The following is a 12,757-nucleotide window of genomic DNA, read 5'->3' as shown; positions in this document are numbered from 1 at the left end:
AACACACCCCTAAATGTATTTAAGCTTTTCACCACTGACCGTGCGTTTAAGATCATCAAAATAGGGCCCTCTGTGTGTCTGTAGTCAGTGTCTTTTTACTGGATTGTCTTGTGTGTGTGTGATTTTACTGCAGTCTGCAGCTGCAGCAGAGATCCTATTGTGGTTTGAATGGCTAGCTTTTCCCAATGCAGGGCCAGTCCATCACAGCTGCCAAATGTAGTGAGTCCAACACTTACACTCACTCTCACACACACACTTACACTCACTCTCACACACACACACACACACACACACACACACACACACACACACACACAGACTTACATGTTATTCATAGTAATCTCCTGGACAACCTTTAGATGTTTTTGTACCATAGTCATTGTCTGAAGGATTTTGCTTTCCTACTGTAGGTGTGTGTACATGTTTGTGTGTGTGTGTGTGTGTGTGTGTGTGTGTGTGTGTTTGTGTGTGTAGCTGCTTGTTCTGAGGGTCCAACGGATAATACTCTTCCTCCTCCCCGTCTCTGAGCTCAGCAGAAGCGATCTCTGTCTTTTCTATCTCTGTTTTCCCCCTGACTGCATCTATCATCTCACTCTCACTAGAGTCTGTGTTCTTCTGCAACCTGCGCCTGTGACCGTCTCAGAAACCAACAAAAATGCAATTATTGCCCGGTCAAGGACAAAATGACGGTTGCATTTCCTGAGTTTCCTCAAAGCTGTGGGTCACCTGTTTTTTGGGGGGGGAGTGAAATCTATTTGTGTGCGTGTGTGTGAGTGTGTGTATTAGAGAGATGTAGCAAGGGTGTCTGTGTATGTTTGTGTGAAAGAGAGGAAAATAGAATAGTATTTCTCCTTAAATGATTCTTCCTTATGTTAGTTCTCTCTGTAACTCTGTGTGTGTGTGTGTGTGTGTGTGTGTGTGTGTGTGTGTGTGTGTGTGTGTGTGTGTGTGTGTGTGTACACCTGCACAAAGGCCTGTGTAGTTCAAAATGCACATCAGATATGGGAAATGGATTTCCATGCGATATCCAATCCCAACAAGTCTCCTCCTGATTCAGAACGCTTTGCTGGTTTGCCAAGAGAATGCAATCTACATTAGTGCAATTGCATCATGCTAAATGGTAGGGGAAATTGCCATTGGCATTCAGGCTAATCAGAAACACAGGCATCAGACACTGATTGGGTTGCCCACCACACACACAAAGAGCTGCAGATTATGAATCTGTGGATGGGAGGGTTGAAAGCCTCATTGTCTCAGTGCATCCAATCAGAACCTAGTCACAGCAAGATAAGTGGCTGACTAGAATAAAACTGTTCAAGATGCTTTTTTTTTGCGCAAAAAAGAAGAGTACGAGTTCTGAGTTCTGTCCCTATGCAACAAATATTCATGACATGAATATAGCAGCTGTTCATGACAAGAACATTTGTCAATACTTGCTGATGTTGAGAGGCATTGTAAGTGTAGGCAGCAAAATGGGATGGGAAGCCAAGCTTTCAAGTTCTGTGCTGTGTGTGTGTGTGCGTGTGCGGACATATGCGTGCGGACGTGTGCATGCGGATGTGTGTGTGTGGACGTGTGTGTGTGTGTGTGTGTGCGGACATATGCGGACATATGCGTGCGGACGTGTGTGTGTGTGCGTGCGTGCGAGCATGCATATGTTTGTGAGTGTTATATGGTTGTTTCTGTGCACCTGAGCTTGCCATACTCCTCTCCTAATCCAGGGGCTAGTGTGAGTTCAGACTTTCACTCAAACCCATAATGCACCTCTTTCCCCCTCTCCACAACGGCCCTCGTCCCCCCGATGCACTCAGCAAAGCAGAACAAACCTCGGTGCATGGGCGGCCATTTTGTGTCTGACCTCTGCAGTTGCAAGCGGAGGACAGCCTGTGCTGGTGTGATGCTTCGGCGGCCAGCCACTGGTGGCTCCGCTGGCTGTGGAGGATGTGCTGGGGCCTGCATGTGTTGGTCCCCCCCCCCCCCCCCCACCCCACAGCCCGGCAGGCACAGGGTGAAGTGCCCCGCCATGACAGCTCTGCATGCCCTCCGCCGGGGCCATGAGAGCAAGACCGGAGTGGAACGTGAAAAGCATGGCGACATGGTGTTGTAGTGTGTGTGTGTGTGTGTGTGTGTGTGTGTGTGTGTGTGTGTGTTCACATGCTTGTGTGGGTGTATGTGTGTATGTGTGGAGAGAGGGAGAGAGAGAGATGGAGAGAGCGAGAAAGAGAGGCAGAGAGAGCATGTGTTTGTTTGTTTGTTCATGCTGTTTCTTGTTTTGTTTTTTTCTTTCTCTTCTTCTGTCCATCTCCTGCTCCATCCAGAACCAGGCTGAGGCCCATTACAAGGGTCACAAGCACGCCCGCAAGCTCAAGGCCCTGGACAACATGAAGAACAAACAGAGGAACCACGGAGCGGCAGGCAGGGAGAGAGAGAAGGAGAGGGAGAGAGAGAGGGAGCGAGAGAAGGAGAGGGAGAGGGAAAGGGAGAGGGAACCGGAGGAGGTGAAGATCGAGACCCCACAGCCTCTGATGGACACGACCCTGGCCGAGAGAACAGGTGAGTGACAGACACGGTTATTCAGGTTTTTGGAGGACTGTGTGAAGAGGTCAAATGTGTCCTGAATATGGCTTTGGTGAAGCGTAGACAGACACTGTAACACACACACACACACACACACACACACACACACACACACACATGTACACACACACACACACATGCACACACACACACACACACACACACACACAAGAAACAGGTTTACTCTATTATCAACAACTTGAAATTGAAGCAAACGTGTTCTGTGAGTGTTATTTGAAAATAAAATTGAAAATCTGATTAAAGCCTATGTTAAGACCGTTCAGACACACCCCCATATGAGTGTGTGCTGCCGGTTGGGCCAGTGGCTGGCCGAGGTTGCTTAAATGGAGATGTGTGTGGGTCAGATGTCATGCTAATTTTGGCTCGGGCCCCACTTCCCACTTGTCTCTTATGACAAAGTGGCCGTTACTCGGCATTCTGCATTGTCTGACAGCTGTGTCCTCTATCTGCTCATTGCCTCTCTCCGTTTAACCTCATTTACACACAGGGATACTTTCTCCACTCTTCCTTCTCTTTCTCTCTCTCTATCTATCTATCCTCTATCTAACATACATACATATACATACACGTATACATACATATAGTTTTCTTTCCCTCTCACGGTCTGTTACATTCTCTCTCTCTCTCTCTCATTTAACCTCATGTGCCCACACATATACATTATCCACTCCTCCTTGTCACTCTGTCTCTGTCTTCTTTCCTTCTTCTCTCTCACCTTCCCTGTCCATCGTTTCTGACACACTCTCTGTCTCCCTCCCTTTCTTCCAACTCCACGTCTCCTCATCTCCTCCACTCCATCCTCTTCTGCCTGCCCTCCACTCGTTGTTGCCATGGCTGCTGATTGATGACAGCGCAGACACGAGAGAGAGAGAGAGAAAGAGGGAAGAAAGATAAAGGAGGGAGAGATTGAGATGGAGAAAGGGAAGGGGGGAGAGAGTGAGGGGAGGGATGGAGAAGAGAGAGTGAGAGTGGAAGGAGAGAAGGGAGGGAGAAGAGAGAGTGGGAGAGAAGAGAGGGAGAGTGGCGTTATTGAGTGCGATGCTGGTAGCGGGCGAGTGAGAGGGTGAGCGGTGGAGGCGTTGCATTGATTAGGCGATCGATTAGCCTGCCGTTTAATTTACCTGTCTGTCAGCACCGCAGCTGCCGTCGCCTGCCACCACTCACGCCCTGCACCGCCGTGACTTCATAAAGCAGAGTTATGGTGTCGTCACGGAGACAGAGAGGCCTGCTGTTTATGACCCACTGCTGCTTGAAAGATGATGCTAATGTAATGTGTGTGTGTGTGTGTGTGTGTGTGTGTGTGTGTGTGTGTTTGTATGTGTGGGTATGTATGCATGGTGCGTATATGTGTGTGCATGCACGTGTGTGTTTCCTGTCCTCTCCCCAGCGGTCAGCGAGACCCAGCCTGGCGTGTGTAAGCTGGAGGAAGCCCAGGGGAGCTCGCTGATGCTCACCCCTGTCTCCGAGACCTCCTCGCTGGATGCGCCAGCTCACCTCTCCCCCGAAGTCTCTCCCGTCTCTGGGCAGCCAGAGAGCGTGACAGACAGCCCCCCTGCTCCAGAGCCCGAGCACCCAGAGCCCCCCAAGAGTGAAGGGGACCCCCCCAGCAGTGTGGACGAGGAGAAGGACCCCAAAAAGAGCAGCAAGCAGCACCTGCACTGTCCCGTGTGCAAAATCACAGTGAACTCCTCGTCCCAGCTGGAGGCGCACTACAGCGGTAGGCCTACAGCCTTTTACCAACATCATAGTGTCCTACACTAAACTAGAGCATAGTATACTACATCATGATGCCCTACACTAAACTAGAGCATAGTATACTACATCATGATGCCCTACACTAAACTAGAGTATAATTAAGCAATATAGCACGAGTGAGAGTGGGATTGGTCATGGATATTCCCAAGGGTGTTGTTCGCCCGTAGCCACGAGGCCGGAGGCCGAGTGGAGCAGGCAACAACAGCCGTGGGAATATCCATGACCAATCCCACTCTCACTCGTGCTATATTGCTTTTATACACAATTCTACCACAAACTAAATAATCTGAAAACACCCCATTATTGTTTAAAAATGTTAATTTCGACATCGTTTTACGCGATCAAAAAAATAGTTCCCTTTTCAAAAGACAGCGTCTTGGTTACTACAGTAGGTAACCAACATTCCAGATCCCTCGTTATGGGTCTTTGTGGGTTTCCATGTCTTCGTTGAAAAGAAATGTTGAAAGTCAGGCTGAACTTTCTGTATCTCATCTCAGCGAATGCCAAACTGAATGCTGCAACACTTCACTCCAGCACAATTTTCTGAACACTTATGCAGGGCCATGCAGCTACTTAAAAGAAAAGTGAACATTTTAACTGAAAAGGGCTGTTCAGGTTTTAACCCATTCGCGCTGGATGCTACATGACGCAACATTGACCCTCCCGCTGGATGCTGCGTAGCGCAACATTGACCCTCCCGCTGGATGCTGCGTAGCGCAGCATGCTTTTTATTTCATGTTTTTAGGTGCTACAGAGGCTTAGATATTCAATTCTGGTAGACGTAGACAGTTTTTAGTATGTTTTCAGAAAACCCTCAGGAAATAAGGTTATTTAGTCTAGAATGCCATAGGATTTTAGGAGTAAATGGGTTAACTTACATTTCACAGTAGCCTACCTTAGCCTATATTGTATAGGAAAGTATAGAATTACCCATTCCAGTTTTTGTGTCTTCTTCCTACAACCACATTTTCCAAAAACGTTGGGATGCTGTGTTAAATATATACAGAATGGAGTGATTTGCAAATCATGTAAACTCTATATTTAATTGAGAGTAATGCAAAACAACATATCAATTGGTATAAACAGATGAATGTATCGTTTAAGGCAGCGGTTCCCAAACTTTTTTCCCCGCGAACCACCTTCTACATCCTGACTCGGCTCGCGAACCCCCACCATCCAACACATAAAAAAGTAACTCATTCTATTGACGCATTCCAGGCATCGTTGTTTAATTAGCCACCCTACATGATAACATAATCAAAATGTGCAACTGGTCTATGAGCTCTCACGTTAAAAAAAACAGTGTGGAGAACCACATTAAAATGGTTAGGTAGCATCTCACTGCAGACCACGCACTGTGGCTTTGAGCAGTCTGTCTCCCAATCCACGTGAAGCCTAGGCCTATATGCCTCATCATACTTTCGTTTTCTTCGAGCAGTCTTTTTGTCTCGTTCTTTCTTTTATCCCCCTGCGCTCCATCTCCACCTTCATTAGTCTACCCCCCCATCCATCCCATTCCATCGTTACCTGTGTCCTGCTCTGTTTCTCTCGCTTCTCCTCTTCGATCGCTTTAATTAGGCCTTTTGGACAGTGTCCCTGTTTTTAGCCAGTTTTCCATGTTTACACAGCCTTCTACCTAGCCTATACTTCAACTTAAAACTAGCAGCTAGATATTCTGGCTGCCCGCAGGAAATCACGTGTAGCCTATTGTGTGTAGCTTATTTTTTAATGAAAACATACCCTATTATAGAGTTTACAAATGATTTCCTTTAATTTCACATTTCCATATCATTATAATCTGATTCGAAATGATGTATTATTTATGAATTAATTAGATTATTAATTAATTAATCATTTTTAACTCCTTTCCGCCATTGCCCTTTTCATCTTGCGTACCCCCTAGTGGCAGCTCGCGTACCACCGGGGGTTTGGGAATCCCTAATACATATATTCATTTTGAATTTGTTGAAAGCAGCATATTTTTTAAAGTTAAGTAAGTCATTGGCTACTGAACAAGTGCTCAACCCACCTCACAACTTGCCGGGACCCCACACACCACCGGTTTGCATCGGTTCAATCCCTTGTCCTGGTACAGCATTTCAACGGTCCATGGTCGTCATTCAGCTTTAATTGTGCCTTTCCAGATGTGGAAGCTGCCAATGTCATTGGCACATTGGCAATAATGCACCACCATACCATCATGGATACTGTCTTTTTAACGTGGGGGCTCAATGCAAACACTCACCTTTGAATGCAAATACTCACCTTTGAAGCCTGCCCCTGATGGGCGTTCAAGGTACTGCAAGGTTTGGAACTTTCCGTTGGCTTTGTTGTTTGGGATCGAATGTTGCGCTTGCATTTCACACAGCGTCCCAACTTTGGAAACGTAGTTGTACTGTGATGAATCTTCCGACAGTGATGTGATTCATTTGATGTCAAATGGCATTTCCATGGTAACAGCGTGGCTGATTGATATAATGATTATGGCCTGATTGATGATGTCATAGTTGGCTGACAAGAATGACGCTCACTGTTGTGGCCTGTTTCCATGGCACCCGCAGGCTCCAAGCACAAGCTGATGCTGGAGGGTCAGAGTGTGCAGCCGCGGCGACGAGGGAAGCTAGTTTCCTCCCGCATGGCAACCAGGACCAAACGCCACGGCAACAAGAGCTGCACGCCGCTGGCCAGCCAGTCCTTCCACTGCGACATCTGTGACATCACAGTCAATTCAGAGACGCAGCTGAAACAGGTGTGTGTGTGTGCCATTTGCACACATATGCAGGGTGTAGTCTCTCTCCATTTGTCTGTGAGGTTGTTGTCTTTCTATTTGTGCATGTGTGTAAACTTTGTCATGTTTCTATGTCCATGTGTATGTTTTGAGTGGTTCAACTCGTGTGTGTGTATAAACTTTGTCCTGTCTCTATGTCTGTATGTTTTGAGTGGTTGAGTTCTTTCTCTATAGCCATGTGGGTAATGTGTAATGATTGTTTTCGTGTCACTGTGTGTATGTCATGTCTCTCCTGCTCTCTGTAGCACACGAGCAGTAGGAGGCATAAGGACCGCCTGGCTGGGAAACCTCCCAAACCAAAGTTCAGCCCCTACACCAAGAGCCAAACCAACTCTGTGCTAGCGGTGAGTCGTTCTCATGTGAAAACACACACACACACACACACACACACACACAAACACACACACACAGACACAATATACATATCCTATGTGAAACACACACACACCACACACACACACACACATTATCACCATCACACAGAAATGCTCACATATCAGACATTCCTTCATAGCATTTTTAAAGATGATTCCACAAATCAAACTGGTCTAGTCTCTGATTGGTTCAAATGTGTCCCTCAGCTCAAGCATGCTCTTCATGCACAACTCCAGACCACTTCATTTTCTCACAGAGCCTCCTCAGTGGCTGTGCCTAACGTAATGTACACACATCGTACACCTACACAATCATACACATACTGTACACCTACACACAGTTATTCATACACACACATTTGCACACATGCACCTGCAGACATACTCACTCTGCCTCCCCCCCGTCCTGTCTCTCTCCCCATGCAGAGTGTCAGGTGGAATGGGTTTTCGGGGGTGTCGGGTGGTGCCCTCTCCACCCTGGGGGGTCTCTGCCACCCCTGCGCCATCACCACTATTAGCCCTCAGGTGAGCCCTGGGGCACATCCACCCCTGGAGGGGCAACAGAAGGGGGCAGTACTGAGCAGGGCCACAGGGCAAATGCGTTTGCCTATCAGATGGGGTTAATAGGTTGCTGAATTTCCAGTGATGATTAGGATATCATTAGTTTAATGTTAGACATATAATTAATTTACCTACCTATTAAATAACCTAAAAGTAGTATTTTCAGTTGTATAAAGTATTATGAAGTCATAAAAGATTAATTTTCCTAATTCTCTTCAATGATACAAATAAACAACGACATGTACAAAATGATACGTGGTTTCAAGGGCAACTGAGGATGTCGTTATTTGCCTAATGAAAAGTCCACCAAATCCATTTTTACAAGTATACAAGCTACACTGGGAAAACAATAAGCTATTTAACAATTTTGATTACCATAATTTCCTGATTAATAAGTGCACTGTATGTTTTCCACATGACAGTATTGTATGTAGACTGCCCGATCTGACGGTGACTATATTTATTGTATGTAATTTTATAATACAAAACCATGTATTGACAGCACCAGTGTATTACCTGCTTAAATATGACATCATTCTGATAATGGCCATTTGGACAAAAACAAGGTGAAAGGGAATGAAATGAAAGTTTATATTCAGTTCTATATTTCAAAATCCACTCTTTATAGGACTATCTAAACCTCAGTTTACAACCCAAAAGCTGACATATTGTTTTCTGATATTCAGACACTATTATGTTCACATAAAAGGCCATTTCTTTCTATAAAAGCCTATACAGATCATGTTTACTTGCTTAACTTGCTTACTGTTACTTTAAGTACAGATTACCGTTACTTGCATGTCCAATGTCAATATGACCTTGCATGAAAGTTTTTTCACATAGACAAGCAGTGTGGTATATATGGGGTAATGTAAATTCATTGCCATAGGCCACACTTGAGTGAAGTTTACAAAATCAATTTACAATAGTCGGGAATTACTGTATTCCATTTGGTTGACATGGCTTATATTAATAAAGTCCATGTCAGTTATAAGGTGCCCTCAAGCATATCTTTCCACTATGTCACTGTGGCACACACAGACCATCAAACCACTATTAGTCCAATGGTGGACGCCTATGGGGATACACAGTAAACATTGTGGCCGTTTTCTAACATGTCTATAGTGTGGTGGTCTAAATCTGAACTCATGATAGATAACGTGGTAACATATTAGACGTATTATATGAAACCTAACACCTTACCATTCTATTTTACCATGTATCTGACTATTTTTTGTAGTTGTTATTGTTGATGTTGTTGTTTTGTTTATGATGGCTTGTGTTACGTTGAGTTGAATGACACAAGACCAAGCATCCAGACCGCCCTCTCTCTCACACACACACACACACACACACACACACAGACATAAACTTTCTCTCTGTGTTACTGTGTCAGACAGTCCTGGAGTCTGGCTCTTGCCGTATTGGAGAGTGTTGTTGTGTAGAGGGGGGTACTGGGAGATTGGGCTGAGGGGGCTGAGGGGGGTGCTGGGGTTGGGGCTTTGGGGGTTTGTCTGGGAAAGGACATAATTTTCCGCTGCTAAAAGTGTATTTAAGGAACTATTAAAGTCTGCTGTGGCCCAACTAGTGCAGACAGACATGCTGTCACGCCACGAACAGCGACATTGGAGCAGATACAGAAATGCACACACACACACTTACACTCTCACACATACTCTCTCTCTCTCTCTCTGTCTCACTCTCTCACTCTCTCACACACACACTGTCACATAAAGGCCACACAGAACTATTTGTCCAGCTGCTTTGGGCAGATTTTGTCCCAGGCCTCTGCCTACATTCCCAGAGATAAATCAAGCCTTAACGATAGGATGCCAATATATACATGGCCACACACAGACACACCATATGTTTTTGTGCTTATGCTAAAAGACATGTGTGCAATAAGCTAAAAGATTCAAGAAATAACCCCACTTAAATCTATCCGTGTTGCACACTGATCCCCACACCCTCAAACACATTCACACACACGCCCAAACACACACACACATACTGTACATACACACACACACACACACATTTGCAATAGCACTAGCAATAGCATTAGTTCATTAGTTACATTTTGCAGTTCCCTTTTGGTTCTTACTGTACATATACAACTGTTAAGATGTCATGCACGCATTATATTTTATGTTATTTATATGTGCTTATACGCATATAATGCAAAATATAAAAGTTTTGTTGTAGTTTTGCACTGTTAAAAACAAGTATGACTCAAGAGTTGTCTTCCTGTCGCATTTCAGACCAAACTGGCCCTGCAGAAGCAGCTCTCCAAGACCCTGACCGCCAGCTTCCTCCCCTCTCCTCTCACCCAAGCAACCCTCTGCACCATGGCAACCAATCCGCTCACCCTGCGGCACGCCCCCGGTCCAGCCACCATCATCCAGACACCTCTGCTCAGCCCCGCCCTCTTTAGGCCCGCCCCCGGGCCCCTGAGGGCCACCCACGCGCCAATCATCTTCTCCCCTTACTAGAGGTGGCCAATCACAGGGCCACAGCATCGGTGAAGCTATGCAGTCAGAGAGAGCTACAGACCAACAGGATTAAAAATAAATCTGTCACCAGTATTATCTCTTCTACTTTTTGATTGCTATTATAAGCCATATTCTGATGTGTATGGCGTAAAACTGTAAGCCTTGATTCCACTTTCACCCTGTGAGAGTTCAGAAATCGAAGCTAGACTTTCATTGGCCCCTTTGGACAGGAAAGACAAGTGTATTCTTGTTCATCCATGGATATCTTCTTAATGCAGGGGTTTATTCTAGTGACTATGCCTCCTTCTGTAGTGTACTGTGCCCCCTAGTGGAAAAATAAAGTAATACATAACTAGTTTTTGACACCTACAGTACGAGTTTAATTAAATTTTTGGCCTTGGGCCACACAGGCTTGGGGTCAAAGTTATTGCCTCGGAAACACAAAGCCCCGTCCCTTCCTGTTTGGTCTGTAGCTGAGGCCAGAGAGACTTCCTGTCTGCACCTTGTGAGGACTGGTGGCGGCAGCAGAGTTTATGTCTACGTTTTTATTTGTGTTCTAATTATTTATTAGACGTTAGATGACTATAGAGTTTAAGATAGGCCTTTGTTTATGTGTCGTGAGGCGATTGCCAATATCCCTTTACTTGATTAATACTGCTTTATGATGATGTTTCTGTTGTACCTGTTGAAAAAGAGAGAGAGAAAGAGACAGATGGAGAGAAACAGTACAAGGGTTACGTTTTTAAAAGATTCTCACACATCGCTGATTACAAGTTTAAAAGATGTGATTATTGAAAATGGAGGCCCATGGGTCTTTTCTGCAGTCAATCCATCACTTACTCTCTGTCATAGCACTATGTGGGCATCTCTCTTTTTCTTTCTTTTCTCTCTCTCTCTCTCTCTCCCTTCCTCCCTCCTTGTCTCTCCCCTTCCCTCCTCTCTCATCAAAGAAGATCTTTATTATTCAGCTGTAGACAATCAGTCCCAGCCAGAGCAGAACTGTAAAAAAATGTGAAACTATAGCGATGATCTTTTTTCAGGAGCTTCATATCCACGCACACAGAAACAGACACAGACAAAGATGCAGAAACACTAAATAAAACGTTGACTGGCAAGTTGGGCCTCTGCTTGCAAGTTGGGCCTTACTGGATGAGATCTGGTGTCTGCTGGGGAGGGGAAAAGAGACAAAATCAGTGTTGAAAAAAGGGTTCCTTCTTCTCGGAATCACAGCCATATCCTGACTCTCTCTCTCTTTGTGTACTAGACAGCTAATGTAGCTGTTTGTCATGGTGTGCGGGGACTGGATCTCATCTGTAACATGGGAGTGTTGGGCCTGCACAACAGCTCAATAGAGCCTGCCAAGACTTTTTGATGGGCAGGTCCTCTTGTTGCCTGCAGACAAGAAAACAGCACACAGAAGTGATAGACAAGGAGTCAGTTTCCTTCAAACTACTACAAAAAGGAGTTGGTTCATCTCAAGCATGGGAACTTGTTGTGGAGTATATGGGGAATTTGTTTGATAAACTGACATTGGCAAGGAAACTTGCTGTCTGTCATCACTGGTGACAACTGACAACATTGTGCAGCGTCAATGCTGGAACATTCAAAGAGAGGTCGGATGCGTGAAGCCATTCTACTTGAAAAGGAGGTTGCCCTGTTCTCAGCGCCAACTTTGACCCCTGACCCCTGAATTTTCTATGTGAGTGTTTTACTGGGCAAAAAAAGCTGAATTTAGAATTTAAAATTAAACAAAAAAAAATAATTACATAAATAAATAAATGAAGTTATATTTGTGTCATATCAGCAACATTTAATATTAAGTCTTTTAAGGATCATAAATGTATATGGTCATATCAAGCTGCTATCACCTCTAAGTTATCATCCCATGACCCTCCCCGACTGCAGATGATGCTGGGCCTCTTCTAGCCCAGAACTGGGCCAGATGAATTCTGGTGTCAGCTGCCACCCGGGCCCTTTGTTTCTCTGAGTAGATGTGCAGTATAAATTGTAAGCAATATCATAATTGTGTGTCCAACTCTGTATTTTGAGACTCACATGTTGGATATCTCATGGATATTTTTGCCAATCCCTTGCAATAATGTAAAGTCATACATAGAGAGTATGTGTACAGCATACCATTTTTTTTGTTGATGTAACTTATCTGATCATATAAAAAGATTAATGAATTA

The 12,757-nt window shown here is 44.9% G+C and overlaps 1 protein-coding gene across 4 annotated transcripts in view; it reads left to right on the top strand.

Moving 5' to 3' along the window:
* Positions 1 to 12,757, top strand: part of znf385c (zinc finger protein 385C) — a 126,749-nt gene extending 113,992 nt beyond the window's left edge. For 2 of the 4 annotated variants that reach the window (XM_048233739.1, XM_048233742.1), the window contains 7 exons: positions 2,319 to 2,553; positions 3,986 to 4,315; positions 6,915 to 7,102; positions 7,387 to 7,485; positions 7,723 to 7,797; positions 7,942 to 8,040; positions 10,338 to 12,757. In XM_048233739.1, the coding sequence (XP_048089696.1) occupies positions 2,319 to 2,553; positions 3,986 to 4,315; positions 6,915 to 7,102; positions 7,387 to 7,485; positions 7,723 to 7,797; positions 7,942 to 8,040; positions 10,338 to 10,568 (1,257 nt within the window). In that variant the 3' untranslated portion in view covers positions 10,569 to 12,757. The remainder of the gene's footprint in view (positions 1 to 2,318; positions 2,554 to 3,985; positions 4,316 to 6,914; positions 7,103 to 7,386; positions 7,486 to 7,722; positions 7,798 to 7,941; positions 8,041 to 10,337) is intronic. The other 2 variants (XM_048233740.1, XM_048233741.1) reach the window with 2 other exon arrangements.

The sequence above is a fragment of the Alosa alosa genome, chromosome 22, assembly GCF_017589495.1.
Source record: "Alosa alosa isolate M-15738 ecotype Scorff River chromosome 22, AALO_Geno_1.1, whole genome shotgun sequence".
NCBI lineage: Eukaryota > Metazoa > Chordata > Actinopteri > Clupeiformes > Clupeidae > Alosa > Alosa alosa.
This window is presented reverse-complemented; position numbering and strand designations above follow the sequence as displayed.